Source organism: Coloeus monedula, assembly GCF_965178545.1.
Source record: "Coloeus monedula genome assembly, chromosome: W".
NCBI lineage: Eukaryota > Metazoa > Chordata > Aves > Passeriformes > Corvidae > Coloeus > Coloeus monedula.
This window is the reverse complement of record NC_138821.1, coordinates 11,310,993-11,334,329: the sequence shown is the minus strand read 5'-3', so window position 1 is coordinate 11,334,329 and position 23,337 is coordinate 11,310,993. Positions and strand designations below refer to the sequence as shown.

The following is a 23,337-nucleotide window of genomic DNA, read 5'->3' as shown; positions in this document are numbered from 1 at the left end:
TAATAGCATTTGACACAGAAATTTTTCATACATGGATGAACAAAATGTTCAATGTGTAGGATACAGTAAACGGGTAATTAAGCCTTAGAACATCTAGGTGGTGAAGGGTCATGTCTCCCAACCACCTTTTCAGTTGCTGCACATCTTTCTGACATCAAATGAGATATTTCTCACTTCTCAGGATGCCTGCAAGGCTGGATCTTCCCCAAGGCTTCCTAAAGTGGTCACCTGCTTGTATCTCACAAGTGGCATCGATCAAGTTTGTTTTCCCTCTGTGTCAATTTAACAGCTCTCTTAACTTTGTGCCACTCAGTATTTCTCAGCCATTGGAGATTCAGGTCAGGGTGTGATGAGGAGGGAAATAAGGTGCTTTCTACTGTTATTGTAACATGGTGGGAATAACCACAACCTCTCAAATCTCATCTATAGACAACTTGAAAACCAGTTGACCTCCTCTTTTGAAGTCAGTACTGATTTTAGGCTATAGCAACCACAATATATTTGAGCTTACTTGAAACTTGGTCGGTTTGAGGATGGAGAACATGCAGCTGGAGCAATACAGAAACCAGCACTGATGTGTTTTGCTTCCAGTCCCTCATGTTGGGTAAATGTTGGGGTTTTAGTTTAGTTTTAGTTTTTTCCTGTTAAAGGAATTTTCTCCCATATGCATGTTGCTAGGGGACAAATAGCTGTACTTAAGAAAGACAAAAAGGGGGGTGGGGCGGGCCTGGCTACTCCTTTGTTTACACCTGGGTGTGGGGTCAGTTCGCTCTGAGCCTCTGGAGAGAGAAGCTGCAAAGAAAGGAGCTGCTGGTCCTTTTTTTTTTTTCGGCCGTTTTTCTTTCTGCTGGAAACAACGCCAGGATCCCAAAAGCCGCTTTCCTTGCCCTGCTGGAGGCTGGGCTGTGGCTGCCCTGCCCCGCTGCTGCTTCGAGCTTTTGCTGCGCTGTAGCCGTGCTCTCCCTGCCTGCGTGGACCTCCGGGGGGTTCCCCTTTTGGATACATCTCGTCTGCCACCCGGGATTTGTGTTTGTGCCTGCTGCTCCAGCCTGCCGCTCTAGCCTGCCGCTCCAGCCTGCCGTTCCAGCCTGCTGTTCCCGAGAGTCCGGGATCGGCTGCCCAGGGGTTTGTGAAGCCTTTGTTCCATCCTTCCCCGGGATCCCCGGGGCACCAGTGCCGCGTGCTCCCCGACCTCGCTCCGGAGCGCCCCCTGCAGCCGCGGGGGAACCATCGCACCTGCCCTGCTCACCGGGAGCCGCCAGCGCCCCTGCCGGCTGCGAGTGGAACTGCACCCGAGGGGAAAGGGCCTGACAGCCAAGAAGGCTGGGACTGGGTTTGTGTTTGCTGTTACTGCCATAGTTGTTGTTTTGTTTGACTGGTTATATACATATATATATATATATATATAGTAAAGAACTGTTATTCCTATTTCCCACATCTTTGCCTAAAGGCCCTTGATTTCAAAATATAATAACTCAGAGGGAAAAGGGGTTATATCTGCCACTTCAAGGGGGGCTTCTGCCTTCCTTAGCAGACACCTGTCTTTCAAAACCAAGACAGTAAATACTTACATGTTTCTTGTGTGCTAAGATTGATGAGCGGAAAAGACTCCACTACCAGAATAAGTAGTAAAAGTAGGTATGTTTTATTCCAGTGATGAGCAGAAAAGACTCCACTACTAGAATAAGTAGTAAAGTAGGTATGTTTATTCCAGCGCTGGGACGCATGGGGGATAGCTCTTCCAAAGTCATGCGTGCCGACAGCTGCATTCAGCTTGGTATTTATTGGGTTACAAGTTCTATATTCATTAAGTTTCCCAATACGCCTATACATATTCATCACCTAGCCCCGCCCAGCCTCGCTTTGTATTAAAATGAGCCCAAAAGTCATTTACATCTATGTTGCGCGTGCGCAATGGTGTCTGTTGGCTTTGGTAGGGGTCTCCGAGGGTCTTCCTTCGATGAAGTCAGGAGTCTTCCTCATCCTGAACTTTTCACCTTTCCTCCCTGCGCATGCTCTTTATACCCCTGGCCCGAGTTCAAGCTTCGAGACTGGTTTGAGCTAGTTTTGGGTTGAGCACAGGATATCTGTCCGAGACTCCCCCTGCCCTTATCAGTGGTCTCTTATCTTTTCTTCCTGCTCTGGTATGCTGACCAAGCTAGATGCATTGTTCCTAACAAACTAATTCTTCTGCTTCCCATCCCCCTGATTCACCAGCGCTGGGGTGCACGGGAGATAGCTCCTCCAAAGCCATGCGCTCTGACCGCTGCTTTCAGCTTGGTATTTATCGGGTTACAAGTTCCATATTCATTAAATTTCGCAATACACCTATACATATTCATCACCTAGCCCCGCCCAGCCTCGCTTCGTATTAAAATGAGTCCAAAAGTCATTTACATCCACGTTGCGCTTGAGCAGTGTTGTCTGGTGGTCGTGGGCAGGGGTCGCTGAGATGGGATAAGAGTCTTCCTCAGATGAAGTAAGGAGTCTTCCTCATCCTGAACTTTTCACCTTTCCTCCCTGCACATGCTCTTTATGCCCCTGGCCCGAGTCCAGACTTCAAGACTGGTTTGAGCTAGTTTTAGGTGAGAAACAGGGTCTCTGGTCTGAATCCTTTTAGCCTTATCAGTGGTCTCTTATCTTCTCTTCCTGCCTTGGTATGCACAGTAAGAGCTGAGCAAGCCGTATGTATTGTTTCTAACAAACCAAATCTTTTAACCCCTGCTTCCCCCTCCTCCCCCTGATTCAAGATCAGTTCTGGACCACTGGGTAGCATGACCTTAGGTAGTTTAGGGTCTGCTGTGGAACTGTCTCCCTGACCTATCCAACCCAGGTGGTAGTGGTGGAGCTGGGACCTGCTCTGTGCCCTCAAATTAGTGACCTGGACTTGGCTGTTGTGTGCAAAGAGGAAGTTTGAGTGGTGAGTCCTTTTGGTTCTTGAAGGCCAAGGTTGCTCTGCCCTTGCCTTAGCCCATGGCGGTGTCTGCAGGACCTCATGTAGTCCTGCAAGGATGCCTGAGGCAAGAGAAGCCTTCTTTAAGAGTCAGCTCTCACACCAGTCCTAAAATGAATGCTCCCCTTTGTATTTCCCAGGTTTTCAAAGTGCTTGAAACAGTTGAATATTCTGCACTCTGGGATTTCATGTCTTTTTTTAGGTCACTTCAAAAGTCTTTCCTAAGCCTCTGAGCAAACTTTTTGGAGCAATAACCCTGACAATATACACCCAAGCACCTTGTGGGATATTTATGTACATAGGGCTGGTCAGGTGAGTTATTCTGTTTTTCAGATGACTCATCTTGCCCTCAGGGCTGCCAGGTGAACAAGAAACCTGCAGGTTGCTTGACAGAAGAACTAGTGTAGGAGAATAAAGGAGAACATTGGACACAGCTCCTTAAGAGGCAAAAATAGTTATTTCTGCAATGTGTCTCCTCGTGAACTCCAAGTGTTTTCAGGTATGTTAATAGTTGGACTCCAACAGCGGGCTAAGCAGAGGGAAAAACTGACTGAGAAGTTGATTTGGTCTTGGGAGAGGAATTAATGATGTAGGATAGGATAGGACAGGATAGAAGAGAACAGAATAGAATATTGTGGTTGGAAGGGACCTACAGTGATCATCTAATCTAACTGCCTGACCAATTCGGGGCTGACCAAAAGTTAAAGAATGTTGTTAAGGGCATTATGTAAATGCCCTTAAGCAGTTTTTAGAGGATGTGGGCTTGCTGAATATGCACAATTAATCCTCATGAAGATAGAGGAGGTAAGTATTATTTTCCCCATGCATATACTATAGCACTAGAGCCAAATCTTATCTTCACTGAAGCCTCACACAATGTCATCCCTTTGAAAAGTGTAAATAGAACGTGTTAAAGGACTCTTGAGAAAATCCTGAAATCAGGGCATTAGGCACAGACATGGTTTTGTAAGTGCTTGCACGTGTGATCTGGGAGCTGAAGCTCTCCTGGCTCACCAGGTTGGTGGGTTTTGCTGGTGTGGGATGTTGTTGCCCTTGACTAAAGTGAGCTGTTAGTTGTTTCCAGAAGAGTGGGATCACAGTAGCAGTGGGAGCTCAGGATCCTGTCTGGGGTCAGGCTCCAGTCATGGGTCTGGATCCAGGTCTGGCAGCCATGAGAGAAGCAGCCAGTTCAGGCAATCAAACAAGGTATACCTGTTAGCAACATACTGAAGTGGTGTTCTTTGCTTGCTGTTTATTGGAGGTATACTCCTAAAAACTTGTTTTGTGTGTGTGCGTCACACATAGGGTGTGAGTGCATGTCTGTTGGGGTTTTGGGAGTTCCCCTTCTGTTTTCTTTTTTCTCTTGAGGAATTTTCCCCATATATGTTGCCGGGGAGACAAATTGCTGGGTGCTTGGGAGAAACAAAAGACCTGGCCACTGAAGGAGTCCAACCGGCTACACTTTTTCACCTGGGCTTGTGGGCAGTTAATTCTCGGCATTTGGACAGGGAGAGAGGCTGGAAGGAATTCGTCAGCACGGCAGGCTTCTACTTTTTCGGCTGCCTTCCTTCTACCGGAGAAACCCCAGGGTTCCCAAGCCCTGTGAATCGCGCCGCAACCGGGCCAGGAGACACTTCAGAGACAGAGTCAGAGAAGTGGGTATTTGCTTTATTCGGTGCACCGGAAGTGTGGGGATCGCTCCTCCAAACACACACACCGGTGCTCCCTACAACACAGTATTAAGGGTTAAATTATGAATATTCATCACATTCCTTGGGACAGGTGTGGTTATACAAATTATTTCTCGGAAGTCATTAATATCATTAGCATACGGGCCATGCATGCGCTGTATGTCCTGGTGGTCGCACTGAGGAAGGCTCCTCTTCTTCCTCGGGGGTCTTTCTGATGAAGGCCAGTAGTCATCCTCACAGTGCACTTTTCACCTTTCTCCCTGGGCATGCGTAGTCCTTTGAGGAATGATTCAGCAGTCTCTGAGATAATCCTTGTCCCCTCTATCTTGACAAGATAAGGGTGAATTCGGCTTCTTAGATTTTGTAATTAACATCTGCTGTCTGAACTAACATTTGCTGTCTCTCAATAGTTAACTTGTGCTTACATGAGTTAGTTATTGACTGCCCCTTCTTCACCTGCCCCTGCCATTGCTTCGAGCCTTCGCTACTCTGTAGCCCTGCACGTCCTGCCTACTGAGAGCATTATTTTGTATTTGTAATGCTTTGCTGGAGGATGATAATAAGGAATGTCAAGAGGGGGATGCTGAGCTAGGCTTTGAAAAGTTGCTGCATGCATGCAAATACAGACTTTGTGGGGAATTTGCTGAAGTTGCATGCATGGGTAAACAGTCAGTCCATGTGGTTGGTAGTGTGGTCCATCCCTCCTCAGCTACAGGGGTTGGGCAGTGGTGGATGGAGGTGACGTGTGCTCACAGGGGCTGGAAGACAGATGTTATTAATGTGCATTTAAAACATTCTGTGTGTAGGATCTGCTTTACCAGCCCGCTGACCTCTCTGAGTACTGATGTCATTCTTGTTAGTGTGCATCTCAATCATCATTCCCAGTGACTTAATTAATTTTCAGTTGTACTAGCTCCTTTGCAGGTGATGCCATGAAGATTTTTTGCCTTTTCTTTTATACCCCTGTTATACCTTTTTTACAACTTCTGTATTCTTAGTGCTTTTTTGCCTACATTCTTGAACTTGTTTGTCAAGCTGAGAGACTAAACATTTTAGAAGCTTCGTAGCTAGGGATCAGTGTGCCCCAGACTCCAAGGTCCTCTCCAGAACACATTCTGTAAACTAAGATAGAACCATGCAGGGGAAGGCTCCTTGGGGAGGGGGGCTCACTCAAGCCTCTCATTGGGGAATTTTTGGTAGATATGCTAATTAGTAAAAACCTATAATGTTATACCAGATCTTTTGGGTGGGCATTTTTGGTGGGGTGCATTTCGGTATATTTGACCTGGACATGTGCACCTAAGGATCCTTAAAATAAATACCAAGGTAAAATCCATTTTCCCCTTCTAATCATGTATGACTCTTGATTTTAAGACCAGAAAAAGGCATCACAGGGAAAATTTTTATCTAAAGGTGAGGCTTGGGTTATTGGGAGCTTCATGTTAAAACTGCATATGGTTATGTCTTGGGGTGACTTTATGATGTGTATCCCATATCGCTGCCCTATGCCCAGAAATTAATTCTTGTGCCTTTCTATGCCTTTAAACTGAGCCTGAGAGGAGGAAGGAAAAACTGAGCAAAACTTTTTCAAAGCAGTTTGCAGCTTGTTCAAGGTCACACAGAGATAGCGACTTTTTTTTCCAGCCAGCTTTCAGCCAGTTTTTAAGTTTCTTTTTCTCCGGAGAGAGACTGAGAGTTGGACTTTTTTTCCTTCCCTGGAATTTCGGATTTTTTCCCTTTTTCTGTGGATTGCTTCAATATCAGAGCACATCGGGAGGACTTTCCACCGAGCACAGAGGGCCTGGCCCTGGGCCAAGCCCCAGCTCTGAGGAAACCAAAGGGAGGACTCTAACACTTTCCCAGGTTTTTTCTTCACAGCAAGAGATTTTATTATTTAGCATTATTTTCCTTTTCCCGTGTGTTTGTTAAAGAAATAGTTATTATCTCTTTCACTTTCCTTCGAGGAAAATTTATTTTTCCCAAACCTGGTGGGGGGAGGGGTGGTTGTGCCTTCTCTTAGAGGATATATCTCTAAATTTGACCAAACTGGAACAGGTTATAATTCCAGTCCTGGGGAGACTGACAGCAACTCACTTTGTTTTCTGAAAACTTGCAGTTTGTTGGGAGTTTTTTTGTCACTGAACTTGAGAATTGACTTTTTTAGAGTCTTGTTATTAAGTCTTGGTATCGTGCTGTGAGCATTTTAGTAAACACTCTGCAGTGCAGGGCAGCAGACACACTCCCTACCTTGTGAGTCAAGAGAGAAACCTGTTATAAAGACAGGTCATCAAAGACCAAAAGGACATCTTGAAATTATCATAGTGACACACAACTTAATGACAAGGTGTGTTATTTTTTGGCCCTGGTGCCATCTTCTTGGAGTCTGGCTAATTCTTGGAGTGTCTCCAGAGGTCATAGGGACATTGTCTACAAGGAGCAGGTTTGGGTGAGACCATCCAACCGCTGCCTAGAAGCTTGCAACCATCTGACCTCCTGCACCACCTGAACTATAGTTGCCATTTCCCCTAATTGCTGGGTGTATTGGGTTTGTGTGGAAAGGTTTTAGTAGTGGGAGGGCTACAGGTGTGGCTTCTTTGAAAAGCTGATAGAAGCTTCCCCTATGTCCAACAGAGCCAATGCCAGCTGGCTCCAAGATGCACACACTGCTGGCCAAGGCCAAGCCAGTCAGTGATGGTAGTAATGCCTCTGTGACAACATATTTAGGAAGGGGAAAAATATTTTTGCGCAGAAGTAAATGTGGCCAGAGAAGAGAGGGGTGAAAATATGTGAGAGGAACAACTCTGTTATTCAGGCCCAGTTTGGTAACCATGAGGTGAGGGTATCAAAAATATGATCAAAATTTAAGGTGTTATTTCTAGAAGCTACTTCATGTAGAATTTGAGTTCTCTTCCAAATTTTATCTAAATCTTTCTTAATTCTCTCACTTTGGTCCACATAAGAACAACAGGTGGTATTGACAATAGCACATACACCTCCTTGTGCAGCAAGTATGAAATTGAGAGCTATCCTGTTTTGCATAACTGCACGGGACAGACTGTCAACTTCCTCCTGTAAGGCTGAAATTGCATCTGCAGTATGCTGCTCAATACATTCAATGACGGCTGAGATGTTTACAATTCCTCTCTCCAGTTCAACCACTTCGTAAGCGGGTACGAGGGCTCTGATTATGCTATGGAAAAGTGTGGGACGTTTAATGACGGGATTAAGAGATCTTTTACTCCTCTCATTTGGTTTTTCAAGATGGTCAAATATTGTTATATTTGGGACCACAGCCCCAATGGCACAAGCCTGGTCTTTGTTCACGGGCATAACTTTCCAGTCCTTATTGCCATATATGCTTCTTCCCTGTTCAGATGCATAGTAAAAAGTTCTGCATATCTTAGTTCATCAAATCTACGTAATGATCTCAGTTCTACCATCAGGTCAGTAATGATGTTATTTTCCAAGATACCAAAGTGAGGCCAACTTCCTTGACTTAATTTTAAAGTCAGCCAAACTTGTGTGGACAGTCTGATCAATTTGCAGGTGTCCAGGGTAATTCTCCACCCTGTCAGCCATTTCCAGTGTTTTATTATCAACTCTAATGGGCTGTTAGGAGGGATTTTCTTGTTTTCATCTGAAAAAACACCACCCATGTTTGCTCACAGACAGGAAAACTCTGCCAGAGGGAAGCTTTTAACTCCAGAATTCAGCCTGCAATCTGGCCTCGGAATTCCAATTTCCCAGGCAGTTTATCTAGCTTAATACACAAACTGCAGCACTTTAAAATACTAAAAAGCAACTAGTTTTAGCAAACAGTAAACGCATGTGCCCGAAAATCTGGTCTCAAGATTTGAACCCACAGCCTCCTGATGTCCCAACCAATCAACCAACCAGCCAACCTCTCAAACCTCTGAGCCACTCCTGCTGCTGCATGGAGTGCAGCCTCTGGGCTCTTGTGGATTTGACGGAGGGCGTCCCCTCTTTTCCACAGTTTGCAGGGGAAAGGTTTAGGCTCTCCTAACGCAACTGGGGGCTTGTTATCACAAGCCCCGGCGTGCCCTCGGGCAGAGGGGACGCAGTGTTAGCCTCCACAACGTCCTCGCTGGACAGCTCAGTGGAATTGGCGTGAGATGGGTGCGTGCGCTGGCTCCTCCTCAGAGGAAGCATGTCAGGCGGACGATGGATTAGGCTCGCGTTAGCCCGGAGGCAAAGAAGGCGGGAGGGGCTTCTGGTGTGAGTTCCAACAGGTTTATTTGCAGGAGGGTCCAGGTGAAGAGCAGCCTCAAGAAAAAGCGGGCTCGCCCCTTTATGGGGGGGTGGAGCAAGGCAGGGAAAGAGAAAACAACCAATGGGGTACAAGCAGAGGGGAGGATACAATTTTTCAGAACAAATGGGGAAAACAGGGAGGCAGAAGTCATAACAGGGAACCAATTAATAACTAAGAAAGGGAGAACTTTCTGGAACAGGGGGAGGTAATTTAGGATTGGGAGCCACCCAGGGGGAGGTAACCTAGACCTCAGTGATCTCTTCTGGTGACTGACATTTGATGGTTTCAGCCCGAGAGCAGGCTGAGCCACCCCCCAACATCTCCCCCTTCTTTATTACATTGAAATGAGGGGAAAGGCTTAAGGGATTTCAAAACCAAATACTTAAAAATGGGAAGGGCTAATAAAATTAACAACTCCATAAAGAAACCCCATACAATGTCTTTGATAATTGAAGGAATCCGGCCACTGGAGCTCCCGGTGTACAGGAGGAGCTGCAGCAGCAGGTGGGACAGCAGCATGTAGGATGTCATCATGCAGTTATGGGAGATAACTTTAGGGACAGTGTAACAAATAAAATTAATACAAATACAATTAACTTAAATAACAATGGCTCCCTTGGACTCCCCCTCTTTCAAAGCAAAGGGCCACTTAGGGGAGGGAAACACATTAGAGAAGGTGGGAAAGGGAATGTTTGTCTTTGCAGCCTGGGAGGAGAATTTCTTGTTTATTCAGGAGGTCTTGTTTCTCCTCCTTTTCCAGGCAGCTGCTACTGCGTTTTCAGGCTGCTTTGGTTTTGATGTCTTTGTTAAAAAGGGTTTGATCCACTTTCCAGGGATCCATCTTGGACCCTCTGGGGTGGAAACACACCCGTAGCCTCTACCCTGGGTCACTAGGGGGTATGGGCCACGTATCTGTAAAGTATCAGGCTCTTTTATTAGGACCTCAGGTCTCTCAGTCAGTTTATGTTTGGCAGAGTTTGTGAAGTGTCTCGAGATGGGAGGATCAGGTTCCTCATAGGAACAGTTTAAAAAGTTCAACGTGAACAATGCTTTGGACAGTCTTATGATGGGGCCAGCGATCTCACTGCCACCCTTTGGTTGTTCTAGCAGTCCTTTTAGTGTCTGATGTTTCCTCTCTACGATGGCTTGGCCTGTGGGCGAGTGAGGGATGCCAGTGATGTGATCCACACCCCACTCACTCACGAATCTGTTTAACTCTGCAGAGGTGTATGCAGGGCCATTGTCAGTTTTTAATTTATTTGGTGTCCCCAACACAGCGAAGGCCTGGACTAGGTGGTTGATGACATCTTTGGCCCTCTCCCCACGGTGAGCTGAGGCAAAGGTTGCACCAGAAAAAGTATCCACAGAAACATGAATATATTTCTGGTGGCCAAATTGGGGGAAGTGGGTGACATCTGTTTGCCATACCTCACAACTGCCTAGGCCTCAGGGGTTAACCCCCTGACCTAGTGATGGAAGCTGATGTTTCTGGCAGTTGGGGCATGTTGCCACAATGGCTTTCGCCTGTTCTTTAGTGAGGTGGAACATTCAGACAAGAGCTGGAGCATTTTGATGGAACATTGCATGGCTCAGCTGGGCTTGCTGGAATCTGTAAGGTAGATTCGCTAACTCGATGGGCATAGCTAGGGCATCTGCTCTCCTGTTCCCTTCGGCAATAAATCCTGGCAGATCAGTGTGTGACCTCACATGCATTACGTAAAAGGGTTGCTTTCGGTGGGAGACAATTTGGATTAGCTTCGAAAGCAATTTATAGATTTTTGGATTTGCCACCTCTCTGAGCGATGCTCTTTCTGCTCTGGACACCACTCCTGCTACATATGCGGAATCTGTTACCAAATTAAAAGGTTCGTTGAACCGCTCAAATGCTCTGACCACTGCGGCAAGCTCTGCAACCTGCGGTGATCCTTCGACCACCTGCACATCAGACTCCCACTTCTGAGTGCAAGGATCCCTCCAAGCGATGACAGACTTGTGAGATGCCCCAGAACCATCCGTAAAGATCGTCAGGGCATTGAGGGGCTCACGACTCTGAATTTCTTTTGGAATTAATTTAAAGGCCGAATTGAACAATTTGTGTTTCGGGTTGTGAGCCGATATTTGTCCCGAATAACTATCAAAGGCAAATTGGAGATGATTGTTGTTTTGAAGGAGATGGTCCAGTGCATTGGTTGTTAGTGGCAGGTAAACACATGTGAAATCACACCCTGCAAGGGTACGGAGGTGAGACCTAGTCTTTATCACCAACTGAGCAATGAGCTCCTGTGGTGTGGTAATACTTTTGGACGTCTGGTGCAAGAGAAAAGCCCACTCAATAATCAGAAGGGGATCCCTCAGCACCTTGTCCCACTGGAAAACCAGCCCATGGAGGTATGGCATTTTCCCCAATACTATAAATTGAAAGGGCAGACCTGGGGCATAACGATGGGCTTGGCGAGATGACAGCGCCTCCTGGACTTTGATGAGGGAGTTTCTTGCCTCTTCTGTCAACTGCCTTGGGGATTTGAGATCCTCGTTCCCACAAAGCAGGTTGAACAGAGGGGCAAGGTCCTCAGTCGTCAGTCCCAGGAGCTGCCTCACCCAGTTGATGGACCCGCACAGTTGATGGAGTTCCTGCAGAGTCTTGGGGTTATCATTGATCTTTAACGGTTGGGGCACCACCGTCTGCTCCTCTATTTTGAGACCTAAATATTTAAAAGGTGAGGTCTTCTGGACCTTATCGGGATGGATTTCAAATCCATCTGCCTCTAAAGCCCTGATCACCTCCCCCAGAGTCCAGTCCAGGTACTGCTGCGTGGGCACACACACCAAAACATCGTCCATGTAGTGTAGGATCACAGGTCTAACTGCCTTTATCTGGACAGGGGACAGAATGCGAGCGACATACCACTGGCGGATGGTGGGTGAGTTTTTCATGCCTTGCGGCAGAACTCGCCACTGCTAGCACTGCATGGGAGCCTCTCGGTTGAGGGAAGGCACCGAGAAGGCAAATCGGGGCGCGTCATCCAGATGCAGGGAGATATGGAAGAAGCAGTCTTTGATATCTATGACTGCTAGCTTCCACTGCCTAGGGAGCATAGAGGGTGATGGCATTCTGGGCTGCAGGGGTCCCATGTCCTCAATGACCTCGTTAATTTTCCACAGGTCGTGAAGGAGTCTCCACTTGTCTGTGCCCGGCTTCTGGATCACAAAGACTGGGGAGTTCCAAGCTCTGTTGGAAGGCTCAATGTTCCCCTTCCCCAGCTGCTCCTCCACGAGTGCAGTGAGCGCTCTCAATTGGTGTGTTTTTAAAGGCCACTGATCCACCCAGACCCTTTTATCGGTGAGCCAATTCAATTTCTGGGTGGGGCGGTCCGCAGTGGCCCCTACTAAAAATCCTGGGGTTGAGATGGGATCTCAACCCGGGCTCCCCACTGAGACATGAGATCCCTGCCCCACAATGTAAACCCAGAGTCAATAACAAATGGACGGACTGTTGCAATCCGCCCCTCTGGACCCTCAATCTGGACAAGAGCCCTGCTTCTTTGGGAAGCCACAGATCCTCCCACACCCGTAACAATACCTTCTGCTGGTTGCAACCCCCAATGTGACGGCCAGGTGTTGAAGGCCATGACCGTCACATCTGCTCCCGTGTCCATCATCCCTGCTAGGCTGATGTCCGAGCCCTGGCATGAAATCTTGCAGCTTAGCATCGGCTTATCCTCCCCTACCACCTCAGCCCAGAAGACAGATGGGTTGTAGTTATCTGGTGAACTTCTGGGCATGAGGATGGCCTGGGCGAGAACCTGGCCAGCTGCAAGAAAGAAAGGCAGGTTAATACACTGTATGTTAATGGTAAAGAGTCCTTGTGATCCTACTTGGACGATCTCTGGTGTTATTGAGATCTCTGGTGGTGTACGCGTGGTGTCTCCTATTATAAACAAGCAGCAGTCTTTCAGTCCTTTGCAGCTCACGAGGACCCGTTGAGGTGTGATGGAGTCCATCGTGGTTGCAGTGGCTGCAGTCACAGTTTTTCTGGTTGCGGCTCCTTTATTTATGTCATCACGCGGGGCCGCAGATCCGCACTGGGTCCTCAGTTTCCCGGCTGTACCTCCATGGGAGTGGGCGATGCTACTTGCCCTGGGGAAACAGCTTGAGAACTTTGACTAATCGGGGCTGGAGCTCTGCAGTTCCGGGCCATGTGTCCTGGCTTGCCACATCTGTGACAGGTCCAGGTTCTGTTTGTCATCCTCTTGTCCTGAGGTGCCGGTGCCTCAACGGCACCCGCAGCTCCTACCACATTCCCCCTCGTTTTTAAGTTTGATTGGCCAATTGGAACTAAGGTTGTGCAGTGCTGAATCATCTGCTTTAACGTTGGTGGAGGATCAAGTGGAAGGGTCATAATCACTCTCTTACAAGGTTCATTTGCATTAGCTTTTGCTATTTGAGTGATTATGCTTTCTCTAATTCTTGTATCTTCCACTTGCTTCTCCACCACTAATTTTAATTTGTCAATAAAGTCAATAAATGGCTCATTTGGAAGTTGATGAATTTCAGTAAAATTTAGTAGCGGCGCTGATTTAGGGGGCATCATTAAAAATGCTTGTTCCGCCGCATGTTTAACAGCATTTAAGACTGGCTCTGGGGTGTTTCGGGCCTGGTCTTGTGGCTTGGCAAGCAACCCCTCACCGATAAGGTGGTCCATGGAAACCCCTGCGTTATTAGGGTCTTGCAACAGGATTGGGAAGACCTCTCTTAGTTGCTTTCTCCACCTGTCATTCCACAACTGGAATTCGGCTGGGGAAAGCAAGCAAGTAAAAATGCTTTGGAGGTCTGCTGGGACCAACACTGTATTAGTGAGGGTGGCCCGCAGGAGGTTCCGGAAATAGGGACTCTCCCTCCCAAACTCCTTCTGGGCCTTACAAAGTTCTTTGAGCCCAGCAGGGTCAAAGGGTTTCTAGGTGGGATTGCCGCCAGCTCGGTTATAAGTAACCGGAGCGGCGAAGGGACCGGAGGAGGCTCCCGGTTCTGGGCTCAAGATGGCGTCGGTTCCGGTTTCCACAGCGTGGGAACCGGAAGACGAGGCGTGGGAACCAGAAGGCTCCTCCCTGTAGGCGAGGGCTGAGGACAAAGAGGAGTGGCCACAGGAAAGGCAGGGACTCCCGACGCAGGGGGCGGGACCCGACGTGAAGGAGGAACTCACAGACGTCACGTTAGGAGGGGGCGGGGCCAGGAAAGGGTGAGGAGGAGGGGGGAGAAGAGGATTTTGGGAAGAAGAAGGAAAAAAGGCAGGCTGTGCCATGTGGTCTCCTCCATTTTGGGGGAGTGCAGGAACAGCAGGGAAAGGGGACAAAACAGTGGACGAAGAAAAGCCTTCACCGTCATTTTCCGGGCAATAAAACTGGGAACCGCTTTTTGGGAGAACAACCGGGGAAGAGGGCATAGGAGAGCGGGTTTGGGTAGAAGCCGAAACAGCCTGGCCAGGGCTACTGCGGCGGGGTGGCTAAGAGGATCGAGGCAAGTCAGGGAGAAGGTGGCAGCCCTGTGCCTCTGGGCATTTTACACCTCCCGGTCTTCTCAGTGACGGGGTAGTGGGATGAGGGACGCGAGGGGGGGAAGGAGGGACTTGGGAAGAACTGGGGAGAACTCAGGGCTTTTCTTTTATTTTCGGATTAGGTTTGTGTATATCTCTCAAAGCCCAGGCCATGTAGAGAAACCTCTCTCCAGAGGGATCTCCCCTTTGGTTTAATTCTAATATTTTGTCCCCCACAAATTGCCAAAACGTGGCTGACTTCAAATTAACAGGGGACATCTGGGGAAAATAAAAGAACAGCCACTTAACAAACCTTTTCAAAAACCCCTTTGATAACTTTAACCCACAATTCTTCAGGGACTCCCCAACTTGGAGATAAACCTCCCACTGAGGCTGAGAAAGCTTAGCTCCCATCTTAACCTCAGCCTCAACTTCACCCACCACCGGCAAAAAGGAGAAACTAAAAGTAATTTCCCAAGGGCCGGGAATCAAAAGAATACTTACACAAACAAAAAGAAGACACAGGCGTCCGGTCCTGGAAATAAAAAGGCACGGTGGGGACCTCTGAGTCAGGCTGCTCTCCTGGCTGGAGTTGGCAACCTCCTCTCGGAGCGCGGCTTTTAAAACAGAGCGCGCTGCCGCGAGAGGCGTCGGCGGCTCCGAATCGCTGACACTCGCAGCCCCCTGGCAGCGAGGACGATGCAGGAACGCACGTGTGTGTCGTCCCTGTTCGGGGCGCCAATCTAACGCAACCAGGGGCTTGTTATCACAAGCCTGGGCGTGCCCTCGGGCAGAGTGGATGCAGCGTTAGCCTCCACAACATCCTCGCTGGACGGCTCAGTGGAATCGGCGTGGGATGGGTGCGTGCGCTGGCTCCTCCTCAGAGGAAGCACATCGGGAGGCCAATGGATTAGGCTTGCGTTAGCCCGGAGGCAAAGAAGGCGGGAGGGGCTTCTGGTGTGGGTTCCAACCGGTTTATTTGCAGGAGGGTCCAGGTGAAGAGCGGACAGAACTCCACTACCAAAGAAGTAGTAAAGTAGGTATGTTTATTTCCAGCTGGGACACACGGGGGATCACTCCTCCAAAGCCATGCGTGCCGACAGCTGCATTCAGCTCGGTATTTATCGGGTTACAAGTTCCATATTCATTAAGTTTCACAACACGCTGTCACGATCCTCTAATACAAGCGAGGGTCATGATGGTTCGTTTATCGATCTCAGAGTGTAAAAGGACACAAGAGATTTCAGTTTTAATCAAAACAGTGCACCTTTATTAAGTGCCCACAACACAGTAATGCAATAGAAGAGAGTAAGAGAGAGAGAGAGAGAAACAAAGTAGAGAGGGGGAAAAAGAGGGGCAATAGCTACCAACGGATGAGACGAAGTCCTCGTGGTCTTCCGCCAATAGATTCGTCTTCTTTCCGTGGGGAGATCTCCACTTGGTTATTTTAGCAGGTCCCTTTATAGTCCCTTTCAGAAGCGAGGGGCAACTGGCCAAGAGGTTGGGAAATCTACAGCCATTGTTATGGGGTCCGTTGCTTTGGGAAGCAGGTACAGGACAGACGTACAAGACAGGTGTACCGGAGAGGTGTACAGGACAGGTCATTCCTTTCCGCTTCAGCGCAGTCCTTCCCACCTGGGCAGCAAGAACGGCGCAGTCCATTGTGACCTGCACTAATTTTCCTCAGGAATGAGTACCAGTTCCCAGTGGGCACACCCGTAGGCAACACTTGGCAGACATCCCACCTCAGCCAGGCCAGGACTCCTGTGTTCAGTCTCTGTCTTCGGCGATGATCGTGAGGCAGATGAGGGATTTTCGGACCGTCTCTTACACACGCCTATACATATTCATCACCTAGCCCCGCCCAGCCTCGCTTCGTATTATAATGAACCCAAAAGTCATTTACATCCGCGTTGCGCTTGCGCAGTGTGGTTTGGTGGCTTTGGTAGGGGTCTTCCGAGGGTCTTTTTGATGAAGTAAGGAGTCTTCCTCATCCTGAACTTTTCACCTTTCTTCCCTACGCATGCTCTTTTGTACCCCTGGCCTGGGTTTAAGCTTTGAGACTGGTTTGAGCTAGTTTTGGGTTGAGCGCAGCATGTCTGTCTGAGACTCCCTCTGCCCTTATCAGTGGTCTCTTATCTTTTCTTCCTGCCCTGGTATGCTGACCAAGCTGGATACATTGTTCCTAACAAACTAATTCTCCTGCTTCCCATCCCCCTGATTCAGTCCCCCCTTTTCTAAAAAGTTAGTAAATTCTTTTACTAATACTTAAATTCTTTTTCTAATGAATTTTTTGGTAGGCATCCCTTAATGTTTTTCCGTGTGCGTTTGACAAAGTAGTTAGAACTGATAACCTTTTGAGTGCTCTATAGTTCCAAATTAGTAACGTGATAGACAGCACGAGGCAGACACTAACCAAGGTTAGTAAGACAATGATGGGGTGACATAACGTATTTAGGATGCCTGTTGCGGTAGGTGACCACCCGAAAAGCGAGTCCCACCAGTTATGGCTTGCGTCTTATTTTACTCTTTGCAAGATTCTGCTGATTTCTTGTGTGTCATAATGGACGGTGATTAAGGTCTTTTCTCCATTTCTTTGGATTTCTCTCAAAATCTCTATTAGGTCCTGATGTTTCACTAATTGCTTTACTAATGTTAGGTCCATCCCAATAGGTGTGGGTAGCAATTTATGGTAAATGGTGTAGTTAGACCTTATTAATTGATGAGACACAACTGGTGCTAAATACGAAAAGTCATACCCAACAATTTTGGCAAAATTACAAATACAAAAATTAGAGTGATTCATGGCAGTTACATTAATAACATTGTCATCTATTATCATAGAAGTGCAGATAGTTCTTAAGCATACACAGCCTTGACCAATATATACAAGTACAGTTTTTGGTGAAGTGTCTGGGTGGATCTCAAAGTGACAAATGCCTTGTTCTGCATCAAGACATATGTCTCTGGCATCAAGTGTATTACTTTCACAGATAAATCCTTGTTGTTCCTGTGTGATGCAAGATTCTAAATTCACTGTTTGCCATTTTTTTCCTACCATCTGAGCCCATACTCTATGTTCAGAGGGGTAAAAAACTGTCCCTTTATGGTTTAGTCCCAATGCAACAATAGGATGAATTACATAAACTGTGGCATTCCGTATCGTAAGCACGAAGGCAGTAGCTATGTTAGTCATTGGGTCATAGGTGAAATTTACCAAGGTCCACCAGGATTGGAGCTTTCTTTCTAATTTAGTAGCATTATTCCAAACAGCCTCTCAGATTTCAATAGGAAATACACCTTCATTACTTTCTCTTATGATTAAGGAAGCTGTGGACTGCATCCATAATTGAGCTTGTATGCAGCTAAGGGCTAATAAGACGTTGTCTTGAGCTGTGCCAAGTGTGTTTAATATCAGTTCGTGGTCCAGGTTGCTGAGTTTTGCTAGGTCTGGGAGTATTTTTGAGACTTGCCACTGGCTGTTTCCTAATGCTAAGAGGGAGGATTGTAGGGGCTGTTTTAATTTGGTCAGATCACTGGTCGCTGTGGCCAGTTTGTTCATCAGTATCTCTGAATCAATCCCATTTATGACTCTCAGTCCTGTTCCCAGCATGCCAGTCAGGTCTCTCCGCATTCTGCCTTTGAGGGATGTTTGCTTCTGCAGCCAGGCTGTCCATCCTTCAAGGGATGTTTGAATTAAAGGGGAGCAGGCTGGTTGGATTTCAGAAATGTTAATTTGCATTAGTAGTTCTACACGCTTAAGAGACCATTCTGGATTAAACAGCAGTAATTGCTGGCCTGTGTTCCTCACTACATAAGGGCCAATCTCATAAACTTTTGGCTCAGACTTAAGTAATGTGACCTGGGTTTGGATCTGATTGTCAGAGTGGGTAGTAGGCCTAGCCATGGCATTTATCTGGAATTTGAATGAGAGTCCATTGCTGTCTTGGCCCCAAAGACAAACCACTTCCACAGTCTGTACCAATGTAAAATTATACCAACAATATGCTTCACTTGAATAACTACAGATCTCACGGTGTTTGTCTGTAGGAGTAGTTGAGACACTGATTTGGGTTGCTTTTCTATGAGTAGTCCCATTAACCATTCGGCATCCTATCTTGATTTTTTCTCCTACAGTCCCTTGGAGCTGCCAAGTTCTTTGTTTTTTCCATTCTTGCTTTGTATACACTTGGTTTCCGTGCATGACTACAGTCAACAGGTTTAAATCTTTTATATCAGAATATCTCCCCATGAGTCCAGTAACCTGCATAAAGGCTTGGGACCATATGTCCTCTCTCCTATGAATAACTTCCCAGCTGAAGGTTGCAATTATAACTGTGAGAAAAACAATTTTCTGGGTTATACTTGCGTGCCACCCTGACATTTTCATTTTGTTCGGGTGAACTTCAATTTCAGTTCATCATCCCCAGGGGTCACTTTCCAAGGGGCCTCTGGAGCCTTCTTTATTTGGGTATCGTGAATCCAGGCACTCTGTTCTCTGATCTTAATCGCGGTGTAAGTGGTGAGGAGCACCTGGAATGGTCCTTCCCACTGTGGTTCCAGAGTCTTTTCTGTAAGAGACTTAACATATACATAATGTCCAGGCTGAATGTCATGTACAGGACCGTCCAAACCTCGACTTCGGGTTCCAGCCACATGTTTTCCAATTTCTCTAAGCTGTTTATCTAAGGCAATCATGTAGGTGGTTAGCGTCTCTTCCCCTATTTGGGTAGATATGCCTTTCTGTACCCCATATGGTCTCTCATAGAGTATTTCAAAGGGACTTAACTTTTCCTTAATTCTGGGCTTGGTCCGAATTCGTAACAACGCAAGTGGAAGAGATTGGGGCCAGGGTAGGTTAGCTTCTTGCCCTAATCTCACAATTTGCTGTTTAATTAAATGATTCATTTTTTCTACTTGGCCACTTGACTGGGGATGGTATGGAGTGTGGAGTTCCCAGTCTATGCCTAAATGTCGGCTGGTTTGTTGTACCAGCCTTGAAATAAAATGTGGTCCCCTATCTGAGGACATTGTGGCTGGAACTCCGAAGCACGGTATTATTTCTTGTAGTAACACCTTGGTTACTTCTCGAGCCTTAGCGGTCCTGGTAGGAAAAGCTTTTGGCCATCCTGAAAAAGTATCTGTTAGCACTAATAAATATCGATACCCCCCTTTTCTTGGAAGTTCTGTGAAATCAATTTGCCACTGCTGTCCAGGCCCATGACCTCTCCCAATCTGGCCCATTTTTGGTTTGGGGGTGTTTCTGGGGTTAGTCTGGAGGCAAAGGTTGCACTGTCGAGTTACTTGCACAACAGTTTCGTATAAATTTCTAGCAATAATTTTCCCAATTAAGTAGTTATATAAGGCATTTGTTCCCCAGTGTGTTTTCTGGTGTTCCTCTCTAACTACGGCCCATAGCAAATGAGAGGGAATAACTACTTTTCCTTCTGCATTGATAGCCCATCCCTCTTGGTTAAATGTTCCCCTTTCATCTTTAATCAATTTCCTGTCTTTTTTATTATATGTTGGCTTACCCTCTAGGGAAAGTTGTCCATCTGGGATCAAGGCTCCAGTTAGTGTTACCTCACCTTTTGCTGCCTCTTTTGCCTCTCTGTCCGCCAGTTTATTTCCTTTTTCCAATTCTGAGCTCACCTTTTGATGCGCCCTTATGTGCATGATTGCTACCTTCTCAGGTAGCTGGACTGCTTCTAACAGCTGCATTATTTCTTGTGCATGTTTGATGTTCTTTCCATGCGAATTTAACAGTCCTCTTTCTTTCCAAATGGCCCCGTGTGCATGCACAACTCCAAAGGCATACCTTGAGTCTGTATAGATGTTTATTTTCTTTCCTTTTGCCATCTCTAAGGCACGGGTTAGGGCGATTATTTCAGCCTTCTGTGCAGAGGTGTTTGTTGGCAGGGGTCCAGATTCTATCACCTCGCGGCAGGTGGTAACTGCATACCCAGCATGCCGCTTTTCACTGATGACGTAGCTGCTCCCATCAGTAAACCAGGTCTCTGTGTTGTCTAAAGGGGTATCCTTTAGATCCGGGCGGCTGGAGTAGGTAGCTTCGATAGTCTCCAGGCAATCATGGCGTACCGGTTCCCCTTGATTTCCGCTGAGAAAGGAAGCTGGGTTGACAATGTTAGTTACCACTATTTCTACATCATCTTGTTCTACCATGATGGCTTGATATTTCAGGAACCGTTGTGGGGAGAGCCAGTGCCCACCTTTCACTTCCAGCACTGCGGACACCGTGTGGGACACCAGCACAGTCATTCTCTGGCCCAAGGTGAATTTGTGTGCTTCCTGGATGTTTAGCACGACTGCTGCAACAGCTCTGAGGCACCCAGGCCATCCTTTGGCTGCTGCATCTAGCTGCTTAGAGAAATAGGCAACTGCCCATCGGTATGGGCCCAGGTCCTGTGCTAGTATTCCCAGGGCAATCCCTTGCTTCTCATGGGAAAATAGAAAAAATGGCTTACTCAGGTCTGGAAGTCCTAGAGCTGGAGCTGACATGAGGGCATTCTTCAGCTGGCTGAAGGCCCGTGTGGCCTCCTTTGTCCACTGGAGATCTCTGCTTTCCTTTGTAATGAGTTCATATAGTGGTTTCACGAGCAGCCCATAATTGTAAATCCACAGTCTGCACCACCCTGTCATCCCCAGAAAAGTCCGTAACTCTTTCACTGTCTGGGGTTTCGGGGTTTGGCATATCGCTTCTTTGCGATCTTGCCCCAAAGTTCGTTGCCCAGCACTGACTTCATAGCCCAGATAGATCACTTTTTGTTTCACCACCTGAGCCTTTTTCTTGGATACCCTGTACCCTTGGAGTCCCAGGAAGTTTAAAAGGCTTACTGTCCAGGCTGTGCAAGCTTCCTCTGTTCGGGTAGCTATTAGGAGATCATTCACGTACTGCAATAGCTTCCCTTCTCCTGGTGGGGCTTCCTAGGACTCTATGTCCTTTTCGAGCTGTTCTCCAAACAGGGTGGGGCTGTTCTTAAATCCCTGAGGCAACAGTGTCCATGTGAGCTGGGTTTTGCGCCCACTCTTAGGGCTTTCCCATTCGAATGCAAAAATTTTCTGGCTAGCTTCATGGAGAGGGAGGCAAAAGAAGGCATCTTTTAGATCTAAAACGGTAAACCAAGTTAGCTCTGGTGTTAAGCATGTTAACAGAGTGTAAGGGTTTGCCACCACAGGATAGAGGTCCTCAGTTATCTTGTTAACAGCCCGTAAATCCTGTACCACCCGGTAAGACCCATCAGGTTTACGGACAGGCAAGATAGGAGTATTGAAATCAGACTGGCACTCTTTTAGTAATCCCAACTGCAAGAATTTTTTAATTATCGGGCCAATTCCTTCCCTGTCTTCCCTTTTAAGGGGGTACTGTTTAATTCTAACTGGTTGTCTCCCTTCTTTGAGTTTGATCTGTATTGGGGTTGCATTTTTGGCTCTTCCAGGTACATCTGTGGCCCAGATTCCTGGGAACACTTGCTCCATTATCTCTTCCCTGATTTCCTCTACAGGGTCTTTGGTTGTTAATATTAGGCTCAGTATTTCTACATACTGTTGGTCGTTTACCTCCAGAATAACTTCTCCATTCCTAAAAATAATGGTTGCTTGTAATTGTTCTAATAAATCTCTTCCCAAGAGAGCCTTTGGAGAATTGGGTAAATATAAAAACTTGTGAATACCCCATTGTTTCCCAATTTTATATTTTAATGGTTTAAAAAAATAAGCTTTTTCAGATTGGCCAGTTGCTCCATGTACCACAATATAGTCATCCCCCACAGGCATTAAGGCTTTATTTAAAACTGAATATGTTGCCCCTGTATCCACCAAAAATTCTATTTCTTTTTCCTTGTCCCCTAGCTTCATTATAACCAGTGGATCTGCTAGGGTGGAATCCCCCGGTCCCTCTTCAATCTTCTTTCACGTGTGCAGCCACCCTCCCCCTTCCTCGGTTTCCCTTGTTCTGGTGGTCTTCTTGTCTTCTTTCTGGGCACTCGTTTTTCTAATGACCAAACCTCCCATAAATTGCGCATTGGTCTCTACCTAGCCGGGGTGGGCCTTGTCTGGGAGGTCCTCGTCAGGGGGGTCCTTGTCTAAGCTTTTCTCTATTCCCTTCTTTTACTACTGCTACTAATTTCTTCATCCCTTGCTTGTAACCTTCTTCTTGATTACTGAATACCCTCCAAGCTGCATCCAATAGAGTTTCCAGGTTCCTCCCTTCTGGCCCCTGAAGTTTCTGCAATTTACGTCTGATATCTCCTGTGGATTGTCCTAGAAACAAAGATACTAGCTGTTGTACCCTTACCTCGGTCTCAGGATCCAGCGATGTGTTACGGCGCATTGCATCCCTCAGACGATCCAGGAATTCGGATGGTGACTCGGAAGGACCCTGTCTTATTGCGTACAAAGCTGACCAGTTTAGGGTCTTGGGAATAGCTCTTTCCACCCCTTTTGCTATCCATTCTTGATAACCTTTTAGTTTCTTTAATTCAGCTGTTCTATTCGGGTTCCAGTGTGGTTCCTGGAGTGGGAAGTAATCTTTTACACCTAATTGTTGTGTTTTATAATAGTCCTCTGCCAAGTCTCAAGCTGTTTTCAAAACTAGCTGTCTTTCTGTCTCTGTTAGTCCACCCAATAATAATTGTATATCAGCCCAATCTGGATTATGCTGTTTAATTATAAGTCGCAAGCGCTCAGCAGTGCCTGCTGGATCACTTCGGTAATTTTTGGCAACGTTATACTATGCATCTAGGTCAGCAGTAGAGAAAGGTACTCTAATTAACATTGTATCCCCATCAGGTGCCACTGCCTCTCTCAGAGGTGCCATCAGTACCTGTTTCCTGGTTCGGGACGAGACAGGACTGCCCGGGGGAGAGGAGGTTGG

General features: G+C 47.0%; 1 protein-coding gene across 1 annotated transcript in view; it reads left to right on the top strand.

Annotated features, from left to right (window-relative positions):
• LOC309584573 (CBP80/20-dependent translation initiation factor-like) overlaps positions 1-23,337 on the top strand; it is a gene marked incomplete at its 3' end in the record, with an annotated part of 567,823 nt that overhangs the window by 81,826 nt on the left and 462,660 nt on the right. Inside the window, exon 4 of the mRNA XM_082300660.1 lies at positions 4,037-4,159. Within this exon, the coding sequence (XP_082156786.1) occupies positions 4,037-4,159 (123 nt within the window). The remainder of the gene's footprint in view (positions 1-4,036; positions 4,160-23,337) is intronic.